We start from the raw sequence: 20,633 nt of genomic DNA, 5'->3' as shown, positions 1-20,633 counted from the left end.
GCCGACCCAAGTGGTACATTCCAAATTTAGGGCCCACTGGTTGCCTCCGAAAGGATTCATATTTTTGTGTGAAATAGGGAAGTGTTTGTGGTGGATGGAGTGATTTAGCTGTGGTGTACTGGTGGGGAGCGTCACCCTTTTGGCATGTGTTCTAAAATAGCGGAAAGACAGAATGACTGCCAGGGCAATGTAGACAAGCCCATCTGACTATCCAGAAGAAGTGTTGAGTCATAGGTCCAGATTGGTGGTGGTGGACATTGGCTTTCTCCCAAGGTCCAGGCATCCAGCCTTTGCACACCATCCCCTGCAGAGGAATGAGCTACATATCTAATAAGCATATCATAAATATAGTCCTTTCTATAGATGTACCTTTTTCAGCCACTGCAGGTCTCAATCTAATCAATAAGAGGAAAGTGTCTCTTCACCCAATTATAACCATTCTTAATGGTGGTGGAGAAAATCACATGTTAAGGTTGAAGAGGAATTCGTTTAAAAGTAGACTAACTAGTCTACCGCACTTTTTAAAATAATGCTTTTTAACTGAATTTAACAATGGCATGAACCATCACGACTATCTCTTTTGCACATGCTGTTCAGCTTCAATATGTCCAATATACTGTATCTAGGCCACTCATGGAATTTGAAAAACCCACAGTGCATAGAAGTTACAGTGAGATGGTGATTATTCTGTATGCTGATTAAGCGCTCCTCTTGACTTCAGCCAATGGTGTATAAGGTCAAGACATGGCTTTCTGCTTCCGTCTCACCCCAAAAGACGACCTCTGTGACAGGCCTTCAAGAGTAGGGGGCGGCTAAAACGCCCTCCCGTCGCCCCTCGTTCCCTCCGCACCTTCTCTCCGTCGTTTGAAAATACCAAGAGTTGTGCGCCGGTGTACTGATGTCATTATATGCAAACTGGACCCAGACGCTCCACAAACTTCAAAGAGAGGACACGTTAAACATTTAGAACTATCGCCACCTCGTCGGTTTTCACTTTGGTTCCAGTTTTTGTCTTGGGTTTTACTCTTCCTTTCGACTTTTAATACAAGTACCAGGTTTATTGTCCTTATTCCAATTGAGTTTTTTTCACGTGGTGTCCAGTTGGGATAGCGCGCGGGGGAGCGGGACACAACTGTCACCGACTGTAATCTGTGTCTCGCGCTGTCAAAGACATGCCGTCTGGGTTTCAGCAACTCGGAGGGGAGGTAATCTAAACAACACTCGTTTTTATAAGAAAATAGTTGATTTGCAATAAGTAAATTGCAATGAAATGTTTTCATGCGCACTAACACTGAGTAGCCTATGAGGGATGAAGTATAATTTACTCACTATTGACACAGATTTTAAATAGTCTAGCCCATGTCTTTGCATAATGTGTGATTTAAAATGTATATTGTGTTGTTTAAAACCTTTTTCTACGACTGTAAAAGCATAATTATCAATTTATCTATTAATCAAATTATACATTTATTGTTTATATTTTATAATCCAAGTTTTAGGCTCTCATTAGGAAAAAGAAAAATCGATCACGCACTCTTATCCTAATATATATATTTCTAAGTATCTCTATCTGTTTATTCTCATCCTCCTCAGTGCATGATCGATTTTCTTTTCACCTGACAAAATAACTGGTCTGCCAGTGGCATTGAATCCCGCTGGGCACACACTGGTTGAATCAACGTTGTTTCAATGTAATTTCGCATGTGCATACAATGATGACAATGATGACTCCATCCAAGCAAACGGTCACTAATACCACTGCAGAATCTTGTGATCTATGACGTGGTTCACAACAACATGGTTGACCAAAATAAGGACAGAGCAACCGCTGTTTGTTAGTGTCCGTCAAATATAACAAGATAAGAAAAGACATAGTGTTTCTATTGAGAGTGAAATTAAATTTGACATTTTGTGTTATTAGAATAATTATAACAATTGCTATTCATATATTAAACAAAACATAATGTTTGATTTTCTGGAAGATTGACAAAACATAAAGTCAACCTTTATTTTGGACATGAGAGCCCGTAGTTTTATTGGTCCTATATAGTGACCTTGATCAGCAGGGAGAAGAGCGTGCTTACTGATCAGGGCTGAGATGAATATGGGTTGGTTGGTAGATCACCCAGTACAACCTGTACCTTGTTCCTTCCCACAGCTGACGCCAACAAGGTTACTGACACTCTAATTCAAAACCATTCTTCTTAGACTTACTAGGATTTCAGCATCCTTGAGGTATTCTTTCTTTTCATGATTGGTGGCACAATAGCAAAAAACACATCACCAAACTGTTATATCAAAATGCCGGTACGTTTAAATTGGTTGCTGATGACAGAATCTGAGACAGTGAGAAACAATATTATCTTGCCTTGACCTCAACTCTGTCCCATTTGTTTCTGTCTTTCCCAATATGTTCTACATATGCAGGCTACAGTTGAAATGTTGTGAAGCACGTTCTGTGAAGTGAAATAGAGCGTGACTCTTGCCTTTAGACTAGAAATGTTTTCTTTGTTGTACGATGTGGGACGCAGACACACACACACACACACACACACACTTTCCCTTTGTTTTGCTTTATTTTGACAAAACACAGCTTATCTGGAGACTCAACACAGCAAGGTTACAGCAACACAGACAGACACACCCTGACACAAACTCAACCAGGTGTATAACACACATTGGGACATTTATTAATGAACCGTTTTACCATGTCTCAGAATAGAATAGTATAGACCAGAACATAATGCGTAGAATATTGTAGAATAGAACTATGTCCTCTGACGGGAACTGCTTGCAGTCTTGTTTAGTTGAAACAAAACAGTAAACACTCCATGTATATGTTTGTATTAATAACATAACATATTGATAACATTTTTGGAGAAGAATCTGTCAACCCTATCTAGCTATGATAAGATATGAAGTAACGGTGCATTGCAGCCCATGTTTAACTAATGTGAACTCAGTGGTATGTTGTGAAGGCTTGTGGAGCCAGTCATCTTTCTGTGTTGAAGGTAAACAGATGTAAACAGTAGGAAGGCCTGGTCAGTCTCTCCCAGAACACCTACCTGTCAGTCACCGTGGCAACAGGTGCCTGTGAGATGATGGGAACTATAGGCAACTCATCGTTCAGTCACCCAATAACACGATACACAGGAAAGTCCTGGACATGGCTATAAAGATCCTTTCTCATTTAGTACCACAGTTACAGTGGGGCAAAAAAGTATTTAGTCAGCCACCAATTGTGCAAGTTCTCCCACTTCAAAATATGAGAGAGGCCTGTAATTTTTATCATAGGTACACTTCAACTATGACAGACAAAATGAGGGAAAAAAATCCAGAAAATCACATTGTAGGATTTTTTATGAATTTATTTGCAAATGATTGTGGAAAATAAGTATTTGGTCACCTACAAACAAGCAAGATTTCTGGCTCTCACAGACCTCTTCTTCTTTAAGAGGCTCATCTGTCCTCCACTCGTTACCTGTATTAATGGCACCTGTTTGAACTTGCCATCAGTATAAAAGACACCTGTCCACAACCTCAAACAGTCACACTCCAAACTCCACTATGGCCAAGACCAAAGAGCTGTCAAAGGACACCAGAAACAAAATTGTAGAACTGCACCAGGCTGGGAAGACTGAATCTGCAATAGGTAAGCAGCTTGGTTTGAAGAAATCAACTGTGGGAGCAATTATTAGGAAATGGAAGACATACAAGACCACAGATAATCTCCCTCGATCTGGGGCTCCACGCAAGATCTCACCCCGTGGGGTCAAAATGATCACAAGAACGGTGAGCAAAAATCCCAGAACCACACGGGGGGACCTAGTGAATGACCTGCAGAGAGCTGGGACCAAAGTAACAAAGCCTACCATCAGTAACACACTACGCCGCCAGGGACTCAAATCCTGTAGTGCCAGACATGTACCCCTGCTTAAGCCAGTACATGTCCAGACCCGTCTGAAGTTTGCTAGAGAGCATTTGGATGAACCAGAAGAAGATTGGGAGAATGTCATATGGTCAGATCAAACCAAAATATAACTTTTTGGTAAAAACTCAACTCGTCGTGTTTGGAGGACAAAGAATGCTGAGTTGCATCCAAGAACATCATACCTACTGTGAAGCATGGGGGTGGAAACATCATGCTTTGGGGCTGTTTTTCTGCAAAGGGACCAGGACGACTGATCCGTGTAAAGGAAAGAATGAATGGGGCCATGTATCGTGAGATTTTGAGTGAAAACCTCCTTCCATCAGCAAGGGCATTGAAGATGAAACGTGGCTGGGTCTTTCAGCATGACAAGGATCCCAAACACACCGCCCGGGCAACGAAGGAGTGGCTTCGTAAGAAGCATTTCAAGGTCCTGGAGTGGCCTAGCCAGTCTCCAGATCTCAACCCCATAGAAAATCTTTGGAGGGAGTTGAAAGTCCGTGTTGCCCAGCAACAGCCCCAAAACATCACTGCTCTAGAGGAGTGGAGGATGGAGGAATGGGCCAAAATACCAGCAACAGTGTGTGAAAACCTTGTGAAGACTTACAGAAAACGTTTGACCTCTGTCATTGCCAACAAAGGGTATATAACAACGTATTGAGATAAACTTTTGTTATTGACCAAATATTATTTTCATTTTCATTTGCAAATAAATTCATTAAAAATCCTACAATGTGATTTTCAGGATTTTTTTTCTCATTTTGTCTGTCATAGTTGAAGTGTACTTTTTAAGTGGGAGAACTTGCACAATTGGTGGTTGACTAAATACTTTTTTGCCCCACTGTATATATAGTGGATATTAGAGAGGTGTGTCTGGAGGGATGTGGGGTCTGTTTGTGCGTGTGTGTGTGTGTGTGTGTGTGTGTCTGCATGTGTGTAGTTTTGGCCTTTACTAAGACAGGAGAGTTCCCAAAATATAGAGGCTTGTAAACAGTCTAGACATGGTCATCTTACAACAGCAGTTTCGTCATTGTCTGTGTATGGACATGACATTGTCTGTGTATGGACATGACATTGTCTGTGTATGGACATGACATTGTCTGTGCAACAAACCATACCTTTCTAGATGGTCCATCTTCTCCACATCCTTCACACAATCTCTTTGTGAACAACCACACAATTGCATCATGGTAACAGTGAGGTGTTGTGTTCTTGTGTGTGCTCTACAGACGGTGACTGGAACCCTTGCTCTCTCAGTGTTCACCGCTGTATTGGGTTCCTTTCAGTTTGGGTACAACATAGGTGTCATCAACGCTCCTCAGAAGGTAAGACCGACTTGCACTCATCAACCAGAGCTATTGATACAGAGTTCTGCAAATTGGGATTTAGAATTTCCTATAGATGCCATGTTTGCACCAAAAGTGTTATCATGAAACATGGGTCTGCAAACATAGATGCTAGTGCCAGAACCATGGTTCTCAGACGGTTGCATGCTTAAGTGTAATACACTTCAAAACCAGGTGAGAAGGTTCAGCATCGGAATAACTGTTAACCAAGAACTCTTCAATGTGTTGTCTCACATTTCATTTCACACACTGATAGGGGAGTGTGGCTGCAAAACTACCTGAGACAGGTAGTGAGTTGGCATTTACAACAGATGTCCCCTTGATTCCACCCAACTAAGCTCAGTCTCGCCGTTTCAACTGATAAAGGGCAGCGACTGAAAACAGCTCCCTGTGCTCTATGAGTGAGTCAAAGAGAGTTGCTGTTTAAGAACCGACCTGGGAATTAATACCTCTAGCATGACCTTTTCTAAAACTGATTATTGTTGTTGTTTTCTCTAAGGACCAGGTACACTACATGGCCAAAAGCATGTGGACACCTGCTCGTCGAATGTCTCATTCCAAAATCATGGGCATTAATATGGAGTTTGTCCCCCCTTTGCTGCTATAACAGCCTCCACTCTTCTGGGAAGGCTTTCCACTAGATGTTGGAACACTGCTACGGGGACTTGCTTCAGCCACAAGAGCATTAGTGAGGTTGGGCACTGATGTTGGGCGATTAGGTCCTGGCATCGGCCAAACCCAGACTCATCCGTCAGACTGCCAGATGGTGAAGCGTGATTCATCCCGCCAGAGAACTCTTTTCCACTGCTCCAGAGTCTAATGGCGGCGAGCTTTACACCACTCCAGCCGACAATTGGCATTGCGCATGGTGATCTTAGGCTTGTATGCGGCTGCTCGGCCATGAAAACCCATTTCATGAAGCTCCAGTTCTTGTGCTGACGTTGCTTCCAGATGCAGTTTGGAACTTGGTAGTGAGTGTTGCAACCGAGCACAGACAATTTTTACTCGCTACGCCTTTCAGCACTCAGCGGTCCTGTTCTGTGAGCTTGTGTGGCCTACCACTTCGCAGCTGAGCCATTGTTGCTCCTAGACGTTTCCACTTCACGATAACAGCACTTACAGTTGACCGGGGCACCCCAAGCAGGGAAGAAATGTGACAAACTGACTTGCTGGAAAGGTGGCATCCTATGATGTTGTCACGTTGAAAGTTACTGAGTTCTCCAGTAAGGCCATTCTACTGCCAATGTCTGTCTATGGAGATTGCATGGCGGTGTGCTCAAATTTTATACACCTGTCAGCAACGGGTGTGGCTGAAATGCAGAATCCACTCATTGTATATATAGTGAATTTGTACACCATAGGTTGACTTCTCCCTTTCACAGTGCAGTACAGTCTATGGGATGGTTTCCTGGACACAGATTAAGACTAGTCCTGGACTAAAAAACATTCTCAATGGAGTTCTCCATTGAAAGCTATTTTTTGTCCACGACTAAGCCTAATCTGTGACTGGAAAACCAGCCCTATGTGTTTTAAAAGCAACATCCTAATGTTAGTACAAACAATTATGTATTGAAACTTGGTCGATGAGAGAGAGAGAGAGAGGGGGGGGGGGGGGGGGGGGGGGGGGGGGGGATAGAGAGAGAGAGAGAGGGGGGGGGGGATAGAGAGAGAGAGAGAGAGAGAGAGAGAGAGAGAGAGAGAGAGAGAGAGAGAGAGAGAGAGAGAGAGAGAAAGGGGGAATAGAGAAAGAGGTAAAGGGGGAATAGAGAGAGTGAGGATGTACTTTTAGAGAATAGGAGATGGATAAAGAGAGCGAGGAAGAAATAGATTGGATGCAAGAGAGGGAAAGATCAGAAAGAGCGAGGGGTGTCCAGGGGAACATCTGAGTAATGTCAACACCAGGGGGTGTGTGCACCACATGCTGCATGACGAAACACACAGCGTTGCCAAAAATACCCACCATCCTCACCTCTCCTCAGCTCTCATCCCCCTCATCCCCCTTATCCCCCCTCATCCCCCTTATCCCCCCTCATCATCCCTCACCCCCCCTCACCATTCCTTCCAATCCTCACCCCTCATCATCCCTCAACCCTCAACCCTCATCCCCCTCCTCACCCCTCATCCCCTTCTCACCTCTCATCCTCTCCTCACACCTCACCCCCTCCTCACCCCTCATCCCCTCCATACCTCTCATCCTCTCCTCAGCCCTCACCCCCTCCTCACCCCCCCTCACCCCTCCACCCCCTCACCCATCTGCAAGCCTTCACAATTCACACATCTATTTACCCCCTCCATTGCCCCCCCCCTCCCATCTCAGGTATCCTTCACAGCTGAGGGGTGCAATTGGAGGCAGAGGGGTTTAAGGCAGTGATTCTGGTGTCATGGGAAAAAGGGGCTATTTTGGGCTTTGGGGGGGGCAACACTCACAAGGTTCGCAGAGGGTTCACGCCGAGACAGAGTCAAGGGCAGATGGTGTCGTGTTCGGAGTGGGACACTACATAGTGCACGTCCAGTACAGCCTCCTGAACCATATAGATATAGTTAGATGCTCTCGCTGCTGTCTAGACATTCCCTTAGATTCACTATCCTAAAGCCCCCTTCTCGTAAAATGTGTTAGTCGGGGTTGGGTCATGGGGTTTTGATGTGGAAGTGGCATATGTCAGAACATATATCTGGTAATTACTAATATAGAGAATATATTGGAACATATGTCAGCTACCATACATCAAATCCACTGAATGTACCAAACATTAAGAATGCCCTCAGAACAGCCTCAATTTGTCAGGACATGGAATTCACATGGTGTTGAAAGCGTTCCACAGGGATGCTGGCCCATGTTGACTCCAACGCCTCCCACAGTTGTGTCAAGTTGGCTGGATTTCCTTTGGGTGGTGGACCATTCTTGATACACACGGGAAACTGTTGAGCGTGAAAAACCCAGCAGCCTTGTGGTTCTTGACACAAACCGGTGCGCCTGGCACCTACTACCATGCCCCAAAATCTTTAGTCTTGCCCATTCACCCTCCTAATTGCACACATACACAATCCATGTCTCAATTGTCCCAAGGCTTAAAAATCCTTCTTAAACCTGTTTCCATCCCTTCATCTACACTGATTGAAGTGGATTTAACAAATGACATCAATAAGGGATCATAGCTTTCACCTGGATTCACCTGGTCAGTCAATGTCATGGAGAGAGCACATTATATCAAATGTAGCATTTGTTTCATGCTGCATATATTGCATTGTGGGTATACAGCAGTATCATTCAAGTGTTAGTACCTGTATTTAGATACAGCCAGTGAGTGAGTCAGACAGAGGAACTTACTTGGAGTCAGTGAGTTGTGTTTTAGAGGGGCCTTACAACCGACGTGGCTCCTCTGGTCATGAGTCCCGGTCCCTTGACACTCTTAACTCAGAGTGTCAAAACTTTGACCCCTGTGCCATCTATTTACCAGGCGAAAGCCTCAGGCCCAAAACAACCTTTAGACTGAACTGACATCTATTTGTGTTAAATTACAGTTTAGTCACTTAGCAGACTCTCTTATCCAGAGTGACTTACAGGAGCAATTAGGGTTAAGTGCCTTGTTCAAGGGCACACCAAGATATTTTTTTGGGGGGGTTACTGGCCCAACACTCTTAACTGCTAGGCTACCTGCCTAGGTAAGGGATTAATGAGTAGGAAGTTAGTCATATTGGCAGGCAAGAGGCACAGAGTTTTGGGTTGTGGTTATAGCTGGCCTGCACAGAACAGTTTGTCCTAGTATTCACACCAAGCATATCTCTCTCTGTTCCATTACCAAAGTATGTATCTCAAGGAACACTTTGTGAGGCCTCACATACACTTACTACCTAGATTCAGTATATGTGGCCCATGCCATCCCACTAGGCACAAAATGGTTGAATTAACATTGTTTCAACGTAATTTGTCAATGTATTGTGACGTGGAATCTATGTAGAAAATACATTGGATTTGTAAAAAGTAATCAACTTGTTTTGAGGGTAAAACTTTAACCACAGGATTATGTCATCATAGTAACAAAATGTCTACGTACATATTTTAACCTTGTATACAATATGTTGAATTTGTACCTTTAAAACAACATCAGATCTTCAACGTTATAACCATTATCATAAAAGAAGCAGCTTAAAACCTAAATAGGACCAGGGTTTCAAGCTTTGGTTGATTTCAAATGTTATGATATTTAGTTACATTAAATTGTGTTTGGTTGTCAACACAACCAAATATTAACATTTGAAGGAGCTGTATCTTCTGCTTGGATAGTTCCTTCTGTACCACTGACTTAGTCTGGTTTTAATTCCAGTTTGTCTACAAATTAATAATTAATATGTTTTATTCAGGTATCCATCTCAGGAATTGGACTAAGGGCCTCCTGAGTGGTGCAGCGGTCTAAGGCATTGCAGTGCTAGGGGCTTCACTATAGACCCGGGTTCAATCCCAGGCTGTGTCGCAGCCAGCCGTGACTGTGAGACGGTGTGCAATTGGCCCAGTGTCATCTGGGTTAGGCTAGGGTTTGGCCAGCAGGGATGTCCTTGTCTCATCGTGACTCCTTGTGGTGGGCTAGGTGCATGCACGCTGACTCGGTTGCCAGTTGTACAGTGTTTCCTCTGACACATTGGTGCAGCTGGCTTCAGGGTTAAGTGAGCAGTGTGTCATGAAGCTTGGCAGGGTTGTGTTTTGGAGGACGCATGGCTCTCAACCTTCGCCTCTCCCAAGTCCGTATGGGAGTTGTAGCGATGGGACAAAACTGTAACTACCAATTTGATATCACAAAAAAGAATAGGATCAAACTTTATTTACAGTTGGAATTGATTTAGTTGCGATGGATACCTGAATCCAACATATCAATGATTAATTTGTAGACAAACTGGAATTAAAGCCAGACTTAGTCAGTGGTACAGATGGAACTATCCAAGCAGAAGATACAACTCCTTCAAATGTTGATATTTGGTTGTGTTGGCAACCAAACACAATTCAGTATCACTTTTGAAATATAACAAATAGCCTATTAACTTGTTGACAAGTTAACTAATTATAAGTTGGATTCACGTCTCCAACTCAACCAAAAATATATGTTCAAGGATGGGATTAAGCCAGTTGCTCTGATGCAACTATCCATGCAGTAGATATATCTCCTTTAAATGTTAATATTTGGTTGCCTTGTCAACCAAACACAGTTCAGTATTACTTTTGTAATACAGTAAGTCATGCATGTTCAAGATAGCATGCATAGGTTGTCGCAGGTCTGTGGAGATCTTCACAATGGCTGTAATAACCTACACAGAATCGCGAACTGCAATCCAGATCATTTGGTTCCGCTGTTCGATGAAACACAATGGAATGTAGGTTGGAATTTCATTGATCAACGTCTCAACCAAATATTATCCACTCTGAAATTATTTTTAAAAATGTAACTAGGCATGTCAGTTAAGAACAAATTCTTATTTACAATGTCGGCCTACCCCCGCCAAACCCCAACGATGCTGTGCCGGTTTATGGGAATCATCTCCCAATCACAGCCAGATGTGATTCAGCTTGTATTTGATCCAGGGACTGTAGTGACACCTCTTGCATTGACATGCAGTGCCTTAGACCGCTGCGCCACTCGGGAGCCCAAAATGCAGGAATCAAACCAACAACTCTGGTGTTGTAAGGAAGCACAACGCTCCAACCAACTAAAGAAATGTTATCTTTGTTATCTTGACAACATTGTTGTCTTCCTAACTTGGTCCCAGATCAGTTTGTGTCTTACCAACTCCTATGATCACTGTCATGCTGGGACAGCACAAACAGACCTGGGACTAGACTATAGTCTTCCTAAGGAAAAATATTAGCTCTATCAAATGTCTCATATCTCTTCTCCTGCCTGTCCAGATCATTGAAGCGGACTACAACGCTACATGGGTGCATCGGTATGGAGAGCCCATCCCCAGCAGTACCCTCACAACCCTCTGGTCCCTGTCCGTAGCCATCTTCTCTATAGGCGGTATGATCTCCTCCTTCTGTGTGGGCGTCATCTCAGAGTGGCTGGGGAGGTAGGAGAAATGATACACACATGTATGCATGCGGGAGCGGGCACACAGACACACACTCACCCACAGAATGCACATATGCACACAAGTACAAGCACACACACACACTTGTAAATATCATAGCACATGTGTTTTTTATTTTGCATAGATGTAGGTATATAGACAGATGTATTCACTTTCTCACAGACTTGGGGCCAGTATGTACACACATAGACCTACACACTGATACACCCACGTAATGCATAGTTGTCAGCACTCCTGAGTGTCACAGCGGTCTAAGGCTCTGCATCTCAGTGCTTGAGGCATTATTACAGACACCCTGGTTCAAATCCAGGCTGTATCGTAACCCGGCTGTGATTGGGAGTCCTATAGGGCAGTGCACAATTGGCCCAGTGTCATCTGGGTTTGGCTGGTGTAGGCCGTCATTGTAAATAAGAATTTGTTCTTAACTGACTTGCCTAGTTAAACCAAGCTGGTTCCGTATAGATAGTGTCAGTCAGTTAGATCCAAAATGGTTCTCCATAGATAGTGGCAGTTGGTTAGATCCAACATGGTTCTCCATAGATTATGGCAGTCAGTTATATCCAACATGGTTCCCCATAGAACGTGGCAGTTGGTTAGATCAAACATGGTTCCCAATAGATAGTGTCAGTCAGTTATATCCAACATGGTTCCCCATAGAACGTGGCAGTTGGTTAGATCAAACATGGTTCCCAATAGATAGTGTCAGTCAGTTAGATCCAACATGGTTCCCCATAGATTATGGCAGTCAGTTAGATCCAACATGGTTCCCCATAGATTATGGCAGTCAGTTAGATCCAACATGGTTCCCCATAGATAGTGTCAGTCAGTTAGATCCAACATGGTTCCCCATAGATAGTGGCAGTCAGTTAGATCCAACATGGTTCCCCATAGATAGTGGCAGTTGGTTAGATCAAACATGGTTCCCCATAGATAGTGTCTGTCAGTTAGATCCAACATGGTTCCCCATAGATTATGGCAGTCAGTTAGATCCAACATGGTTCCCCATAGATAGTGGCAGTTGGTTAGATCAAACATGGTTCCCCATAGATAGTGTCAGTCAGTTAGATCCAACATGGTTCCCCATAGATAGTGTCAGTCAGTTAGATCCAACATGGTTCCCCATAGATAGTGGCAGTCAGTTAGATCCAACATGGTTCCCCATAGATAGTGGCAGTCAGTTAGATCCAACATGGTTCCCCATAGATAGTGGCAGTCAGTTAGATCCAACATGGTTCCCCATAGATAGTGGCAGTCAGTTAGATCCAATGTGGTTCCCTATGGATAGTGTGAGCAAATCAAACTTGTCACATGCTTTGTAGACTAACAATGAAATGCTTACTTATGGGCCCTTCCCAACAATGCAGTGAGGAATATATAGGAAAAACAGTGGAAGTGACTGTGTCAGTCAGATCCAACATGGTTCCCTATGGATAGTGGGAGAAAGTGTTACTGGGCAGGGTTGTGTTATTAGGCAGTGGCTCAACTCAGTTTCCTATTGTAACCCAAGCCGGGATGTTATCTGGACACAGACCCAGAGCCCTCTGTGATTGAAAGGGGATCCCGAGTAGAGTGGGAGTAAGAAAGCCGGAGCCGGTCTTTCCCCCTAGACTTAAGTTTCTCATGGTGGGCAAAATTACAGATTGCCCCTTTAAGTCTATCAAAAGTGTGCAAGTTTGAGCATGTGTCCATTTTTTTTATCAGCATGAATTAGACTGAGTAATAGAAGCCAGACTTTTATTCCATAGGCTGGGATCCGCACTATGCAGCTGTTGCAAGAACACATTTTTCTGGCTGTCCACTGGTTTCAAAAGCAAAGAGTGATAGGCAGCTTAAACTTCTTGAATTCAACCATCAACTGTACATTTAGATTTGCGAACAGCCATCCACAACAACCACAATCCATAAATCGCAAATAGCTAAATGAGAGAGCAGCAGTGTGATTCACATCAATGCGCTATGTAGATATCAATACTAAGTGATATCCGTATCGCCGTAGACTACACCACTGCTGTCATCCTTTACCTCCAAGCGTTTATTTAAGTTGGACAGTCATTGGATGCCGACAGCAGTCGCACCATTGGACTGTAGCCTACAAAAGCCTATTCCTGCTCTTTTCCCACGATCCATCAAACACATTTGGGGTGTCATCATAGTGGTCTCTGACTTGTGGTCAGACTCGCTCAGGTGGAACAAACTTAAACTCGTGCCTTTTTTCAATTCTGATTTGAATGTCATTGAGAAAAGTATGAAACATCCTTTCTGAATCTAAAAGTAATTCTTGAGGTAATCATCTAGTTTTTCAAAAGAATCTGTAATCTGATTACAATATTTTTGCTTGTAATGTAACGGATTACAGTTATCGTTTTTTTGTAATCCCTTACTTGTACTCCCCAACCCTGCCTGTGACACTTTCTCCTATGACACTTTGTAACATGGATATATCAGCAGAGGCATTATCTCTGTTTTGTGATCTGCCATTAAGAGGCTAAATGGTGGAATTGTCGAAGACCTGTTCTTATACTGTCTAACTGCCAGAACACACACTACTCACAAATATCAATTGTATATCTGCAAACCAACAACTAATAACATATTTACTTCTAGTATACCAATGATAACTAATATATTTCTCTTTATTCTGACAGGAGGAAAGCCATGCTCATTAACAACTTGTTTGCCTTCATCGGAGGAGGTTTGATGGGCATGGCCAAGATCAGCAGGTCCTTCGAGATGATGATTCTGGGACGATTCGTCATCGGTGCATACTGTGGTCAGCACTCATCCTGCAGATTGACTATCTCAGAAATGTGTTTTGATGTGGTTTAATGCTGTTTGAATGGCTTTTCAGTGGTGCAGTTGTAGACAGACTATATTGTTTTCTATGGTTGTAGATGAACAGTACTGACCAGTGAAATAGTTCATCGGAACCACTATCTCTGCTCGGTTTTCTCCACACCTTGGCGTACCAGTTTCTGAATCGGAGCCTCATTCTCTTTCTCCCAGGATTGGCATCGGGGCTGGTGCCCATGTATGTGGGTGAGATAGCCCCTACCAGTCTGCGAGGGGCATTGGGCACGCTCCACCAGCTGGCTATCGTCACAGGGATTCTCATGGCACAGGTACAGCTCTCAAGACCACACAATATTTTTTTTCTCTACAGGCCAGAGAATGGTGTTTGTTCTCCACAACACATCTATCTGAACAAGTATTAAAGTAGTCAACTTCTCTCTCCTTCCTCCTCCTCTCTCTCTCTCTCTCCTTCCTTCCTTCCCCTCTCTCTTTCACTCTCTCTCTTTCCTCCCTCTCACTCTCTCTCTCTCTGCTTTCCTTTCCTCTCTCCCTTTCTCCCCCTTCCTACCTTTTCCTTAGGTCCTGGGTCTGGAGTCTTTGCTGGGCAGTGAGGAGTTGTGGCCAGTGCTGGTGGGTGTGACCGTTCTGCCCACTGTCCTGCAGATGGTGCTGCTGCCCTTTTGCCCCGAGAGCCCCCGCTTCCTCTACATCATCCGTTCCCAGGAGCACCACGCCAAGAGCGGTGAGGATCCAGTCACGACCATGTACCAGGACACTCTGATGGCCTCTTTTGCTTGTCTCCTTTCTTTGTCTCTTTTTCTTTCTGGATGAACGGAGAGGACCACAAGCAGAACAGGGCAGGGTTTGAATAACAGGGGGGCTAGGGAGTCTGGGAAACCCCAGAACAAGTCAGCCTCCCCCACCACACACACACTCTGAAACCCATCTGAAGTTCTATTCTCAGCCTGATTCTCATTCCCACTCATCCCTAGGCTTGAGGAGGCTGACGGGGAGACAGGAAGTGGGGGATATGCTGGCAGAGATGAAGGAGGAGAAGAGGAGGATGGACATGGAGAGGAAGGTGTCCATCGCAGAGCTCTTCCGCTCCCCCATGTACCGGCAGCCCATCATCATCGCCATCCTACTGCAACTCTCACAACAGCTGTCCGGGGTGAACGCTGTGAGTACTAGAGGAGGGAGGAGAGTGGGGAAGAGTGTGTGTGTGTGTGTGTGTCTAAGGATCTTTGTAGCCGTGTCTAGGACTTTATTGTGTGATTGGGTGATTGAACGCTGAATACCATATAGTTCCCATCATCTCACAGGCACCTGTTGCCACGGTGACTGACAGGTAGGGGTTCTGGGAGAGACTGACCAGGCCTTCCTACTGTTTACATCTGTTTACCTTCAACACAGAAAGCTGACTGGCTCCACAAGCCTTCACAACATACCACTGAGTTCACATTAGTTAAACATGGGCTGCAATGCACCGTTACGTCATATCTTATCATAGCTAGATAGGGTTGACAGTTTCTTCTCCAAAAATGTTATCAATATGTTATGTTATTAATACAAACATATACACTGAATATACCAAACATTAGGACCACCTTCCTAATATTGAGTTGCACCTCAAAACGGCCTCAACTCGTCGGGCCATGGACTTTACAAGGTGTCAGAAGCGTTCCACAGGGATGCTGGCCCATGTTGACTCAAATGCTTCCTACGGTTGTGTCAAGTTGGCTGGATGTCCTTTGGGTGGTGGACCATTCTTGATACACATGGGAAACTGTTGAGTGTGAAAAACTTGGCAGCGTTGTTGTTCTTGGCATATTCAAACTGGTGCGCCTGGCACATACTACCATACTCTGTTCAACGGCACTTAAATATTTAGTCTCACCCTCTGAATGGCACACATACACAATCAATGTCTCAATTGGTTCAAGGCTTAAAACTCCTTCTTTAACCCATCTCCTCCCCTTTATCTACACTGATTGAAGTGGATTCAACAGGTGACATCAAAAAGGGATCATAGCTTTCAACTGACTACACAAAACATTAGGAACACCAGCTCTTTCCATGACAGACTGACCAGGTGATTCCAGTTGAAAGCTATGATCCCTTTTTGGTGTTACCTGTTAAATCCACTTCAATCAGTGTAGATAAAGGGGAGGAGACGGGTTAAAGAAGTCGTTTTAAGGCTTGAGACATGGATTGTGTATGTGTTTACTCTTTTGTTTTATTTGAACTAAACAAGAATGTGCCAAGCAGTACGTGTCAGAGGACATAGTTATATTCTACAATATTCTATGCATTATGTTCTGGTCTATACTATTCTATTCTGAGACATGGTAAAATGGGTCATTAATAAATGTCCCAATGTGTGTTATACACCTGGTTGAGTTTGTGTCAGGGTGTGTCTGTCTGTGTTGCTTTAACCTTGCTGTGTTGAGTCTCCAGATAAGCTGTGTTTTGTCAAAATGAAGCAAAACAAAGGGAAAGTGTGTGTGTGTGTGTGTGTGTGTGTTCAAACTCTTCCACAGTCAATCCTCTTTGGCCATTTTCACAATTTGAATCAATGTTAGAATGGACAATTCCACCGTTACACAAACCATATTGCCTTTCGGCACATATTTGGTCAGTATTACTCAAAAAGCTGGACCACGTTCCTTGACCAACCGTCTTCTATTTCTCTCCTGTCCAGATCTTCTACTACTCCACCAGTATCTTCCAGAAGGCAGGGGTCCAGAGCCCTGTCTACGCCACTATAGGTGCCGGCGTGGTCAACTGTGCCTTCACCGTGGTCTCGGTACGCTTGCAAGGTCCTGTAACCAGGCACCTCCATTACTGTTTAACTCTTCACCTTTATCACTGAACAAAGAAGATAACGTAGTGAGTCGACCCAACCTAGACTTTCCCCTCCAAATCGGCCAGAGTTGGGTTGCCAGGTCATGATTAGTTTTTTTAATGTTATTGATTGGGTTGAGGGTTGATCTTTGATTTTAAAATGCAAACTTCTCTAGTTAAGCCATCACTTTTGTGTTTCCATCCTGTAGAAAGCTCCTACATAAAGATTGGAGAATTCCTTAGGCAAACACCAGTTGGAAAATTCAGACCGAATCATCTGCAAAGTTTTTCCTCAATTAGAAATGAGCGAGCATGACACGGACCTGTTGTTACTGACCTGTTTTTCACCTTGTTCTTATCCAATCAACAGCTCTTCCTGGTTGAGAGGACTGGTCGCCGGACACTACACATGCTGGGCCTGTCTGGAATGTGCGGATGCGCCATTGTCATGACAATGGCTCTCGCCCTATTGGTCAGTTCCAAACGAATACCAACAAGCTCATTAAGCCATTAACATATTATCAGAATGGCAACTTTGGTGGACTGGAATAATGTATCCATAAACATAAAATTACTACACTGAACAAAAATATAAACGCAACATGTAAAGTATTGGTCTTTGTGCTGGGGACAACATAGATTCACTCTAAAATGTGCAGTTTTGTTTCAACACAATGCCACAGGTGTCATGTTTTGAAGGAACGTGCAATTGGCATGCTGACTGCAGGAATGACCACCAGAACTTTTGTCAGGGCATTTCATGTTAATTTCTCTACCATCAGCCTCCTCCAACGTCATTTTAGAGAATTTGGCAGTGCGTTCAACCGGCCTCACAACCTCAGACCACGTGTATGGTGTTGCGTGGTGCGAGCGATTTGCTGATGTCAACGTTGTGAACAGAGTGCCCAATGGTGGCGATGGGGTTATGGTATGGGCAGACATAAGCTACGGACAACAAACACAATTGCATTTTATCGATGGCAATTTGAATGCGACGAGATCCTGAGGCCCATTGTAATGCCATTCATCTGCCGCCATCACCTCATGTTTCAGCATGATAATGCACGGCCCCATGTCGCAAGGAACTGTACACAATTCATGGAAGCTGAAAATGGCCCTGTTCTTCCATGGCCTGCATGCTCATCAGACGTCACCCATTGAGCATGTTTGGAATGCTCTGGATTGACGTGTAGACAGCATGTTCCAATTCCCGACAATACCCAGGAACTTCACACAGCCATTGAAGAGGAGTGGGACAACATTCCACAGGCCCCAATCAACAGCGGATCAACTCTATGCAACGGAGATGTCGCACTGCATGTGATAAACGGTGGTCATACCAGATACTGACTGGTTTTCTGATCCATGCTCCTACCTTTTTTTTCCTTATATGAACTGTAACTCAGTAAAATCTTTGAATTTGTTGCATGTTGCATTTATATTTTTGTTCAGTATAGAAGGGGCCCCATATTCAAGTCAATGAGGCCATCATGGGTGGTATGACTATTTCTATGCATGTACCACAGGCAGCTGGTGGCACCTTAATTGGGGAGGACGGGCTTATAGTAATTCCAATCATTTATGATCAGTCCTCCGCTCACCAGCCATGTACCTCTGGCTAAACCATCTCCTTTGCCTTGGCAGGACAGTGTTCCCTGGATGAGCTACATCAGCATGCTGGCCATCTTTGGCTTCGTGGCCTTCTTCGAGGTGGGCCCCGGGCCCATCCCCTGGTTCTTTGTGGCTGAGCTCTTCTCCCAAGGCCCCAGGCCCGCTGCTATGGCCGTGGCCGGATTCGCGAATTGGACAGCCAACTTCATTATCGGCTTTGGCTTCCAATATGTTGCTGTAAGTACAGTGGTCACTATGGTGTTTTGGGGGAATTTTGGGATTGTAATATAATGGATATTGATCAGTGAAGTCGATTGGATGGTGTCTGATTGAGTTTAAATGTTGAGTGAATGAATGTCTTAAGATACATCAGTGAACATATTCCCTCCTCTCCCACTCCACAGGAGCTTTGTGGGCCATATGTCTTCCTCATCTTCGCTGCGCTCCTGCTATTCTTCCTCATCTTCACCTTCTTCCGGGTGCCGGAAACACGGGGGAAGACGTTCGACCAGATCTCCAACACCTTCAGCAAACACTCGCCCGCCATGATAGATATGGACCTGGACATGGAGCTGGGAAAACACAGCACAGAGCTTGATTACCTGGGGGAGGAGGGGAGCCTCAACTGAAGGGATCCCATAGGGCAATTGGGGAAGGTGGGCAGAGGAGGCCAGACAGACTGTGGGGTGGTGGGCAAGGGAAGGGGGTAGAGGAAGAGAAATGGTACTGGGGGTGGGCTTGGGCCTCATTCCAAACATCCTTTCACCATTTATCGAGTTGCATCTAGACATATCAAGTAGGGAAGGGGGCGTTGGCGTGTGGGTCGAGGGATAGGGAGGTGGAATCTGTTTGGGATGGGGGCCATAGTTGATGCAATAGCTGCCACTGGGAAATTACGCTACAGTGAAAAATATTGGCAGAATCGGGGGTTGCAGGAATTGAGTCAAGGAAAAGGTTGCACAACATTACTAAGCATTGCACCAACTGAATAGATGCCAGAAAGGGTGAAGGGTCAGTGGGGTGGGAGATTTATTACCAGAGCAACCCATAATGGGTGATCAGGAACTAGAATGTTTCTGAACGTTGAGGCATTTACCCCACCCCCAGTGTACATGTACAGATGGGGGTGATTTTATTCTGAGAGACTGCACAGATGTTCAAGGGAAAGAGACTTGGCGAAACTGGTATTTCTGCACTTTATCTAGATGTTTTCAGAGATGGTGAGAATCTGGGTGAAAGACAAAAAAACATGTACCTTTTTACAAAGCTATGGCATGTGGCATTGACTGAGGTATTTTATTTCTGATAAGTCTCATAGCAGGCTAACCACTCCACCACTAGCAACCCTAAACTTGATTACACAAAATAGTGGACCGCTTTAACATGCTACTCAATGTACAGCCTATAGAGACTCCTTTTACAGAGGAAATCCTGTATTAAGTACTTAATGTATACAGTGTGCTGGTTTGCTTGACAAAAACTGTACAAGGAGCTACAAAATACTCAAACTTCACCCACTCCCATATAGGAGTATATCTTCAGTTTCTGAATGGGACAGGGCCCCAAGTGAGCACTACTAGTATTCATGCTACTGGTTTCCAAACGTAGTCCTACATAGTTATGGCAACAGGGCTCTAATACCGTAGCAGCCATCTGCCCCTAAACTGATACGCATGTGCTGTTAGCGATCTATTATGTACTGTTGAGCGACCGTCTTCATGAAGATTTGTACAGGGAGGACCTGTGGCTTATGTAGTGTGGGAAAAAATATATATGCAGTGTTCTGTGGTTCATGTGACAATTGTCCCCATTTGACAAACATGGGCATGTTGAGGACCCGACATTTCAGCGAGTCATTTCATATATTACCATCCCAAGAAGTGTCAAAACGCATATATTAAATATACTGCAACTTAAGTCAAGTAATAGTTTAGATGAAATGTTGATGTTACTGGAGCTTGAGTTGAAGAAATTAAATGACCAACTTCAGTTTTATCCCACTAAATGTGATTCAAGACATTTTACATTGTACTGAG

At 44.2% G+C, this 20,633-nt stretch overlaps 1 protein-coding gene across 1 annotated transcript; it reads left to right on the top strand.

Moving 5' to 3' along the window:
* Positions 1-780: 780 nt before the first annotated feature.
* LOC109897082 (solute carrier family 2, facilitated glucose transporter member 4) lies at positions 781-20,597 on the top strand. The gene is made up of 11 exons (XM_020491607.2): positions 781-1,205; positions 5,158-5,253; positions 11,171-11,331; positions 13,998-14,122; positions 14,356-14,471; positions 14,722-14,884; positions 15,135-15,322; positions 16,844-16,948; positions 17,357-17,458; positions 18,631-18,834; positions 19,002-20,597. The coding sequence occupies exons 1-11, from the start codon at positions 1,173-1,175 to the stop codon at positions 19,224-19,226; spliced, it is 1,518 nt and encodes a 505-aa protein (XP_020347196.1). The 5' UTR covers positions 781-1,172; the 3' UTR covers positions 19,227-20,597.
* The last annotated feature ends 36 nt before the right edge of the window (positions 20,598-20,633 follow it).

Source organism: Oncorhynchus kisutch, linkage group LG9 (genome assembly GCF_002021735.2).
Source record: "Oncorhynchus kisutch isolate 150728-3 linkage group LG9, Okis_V2, whole genome shotgun sequence".
In the NCBI taxonomy this organism is placed as follows: domain Eukaryota; kingdom Metazoa; phylum Chordata; class Actinopteri; order Salmoniformes; family Salmonidae; genus Oncorhynchus; species Oncorhynchus kisutch.
Note: the sequence above shows the minus strand (reverse complement) of the source record. Positions and strands in the feature narration are given on the sequence as shown.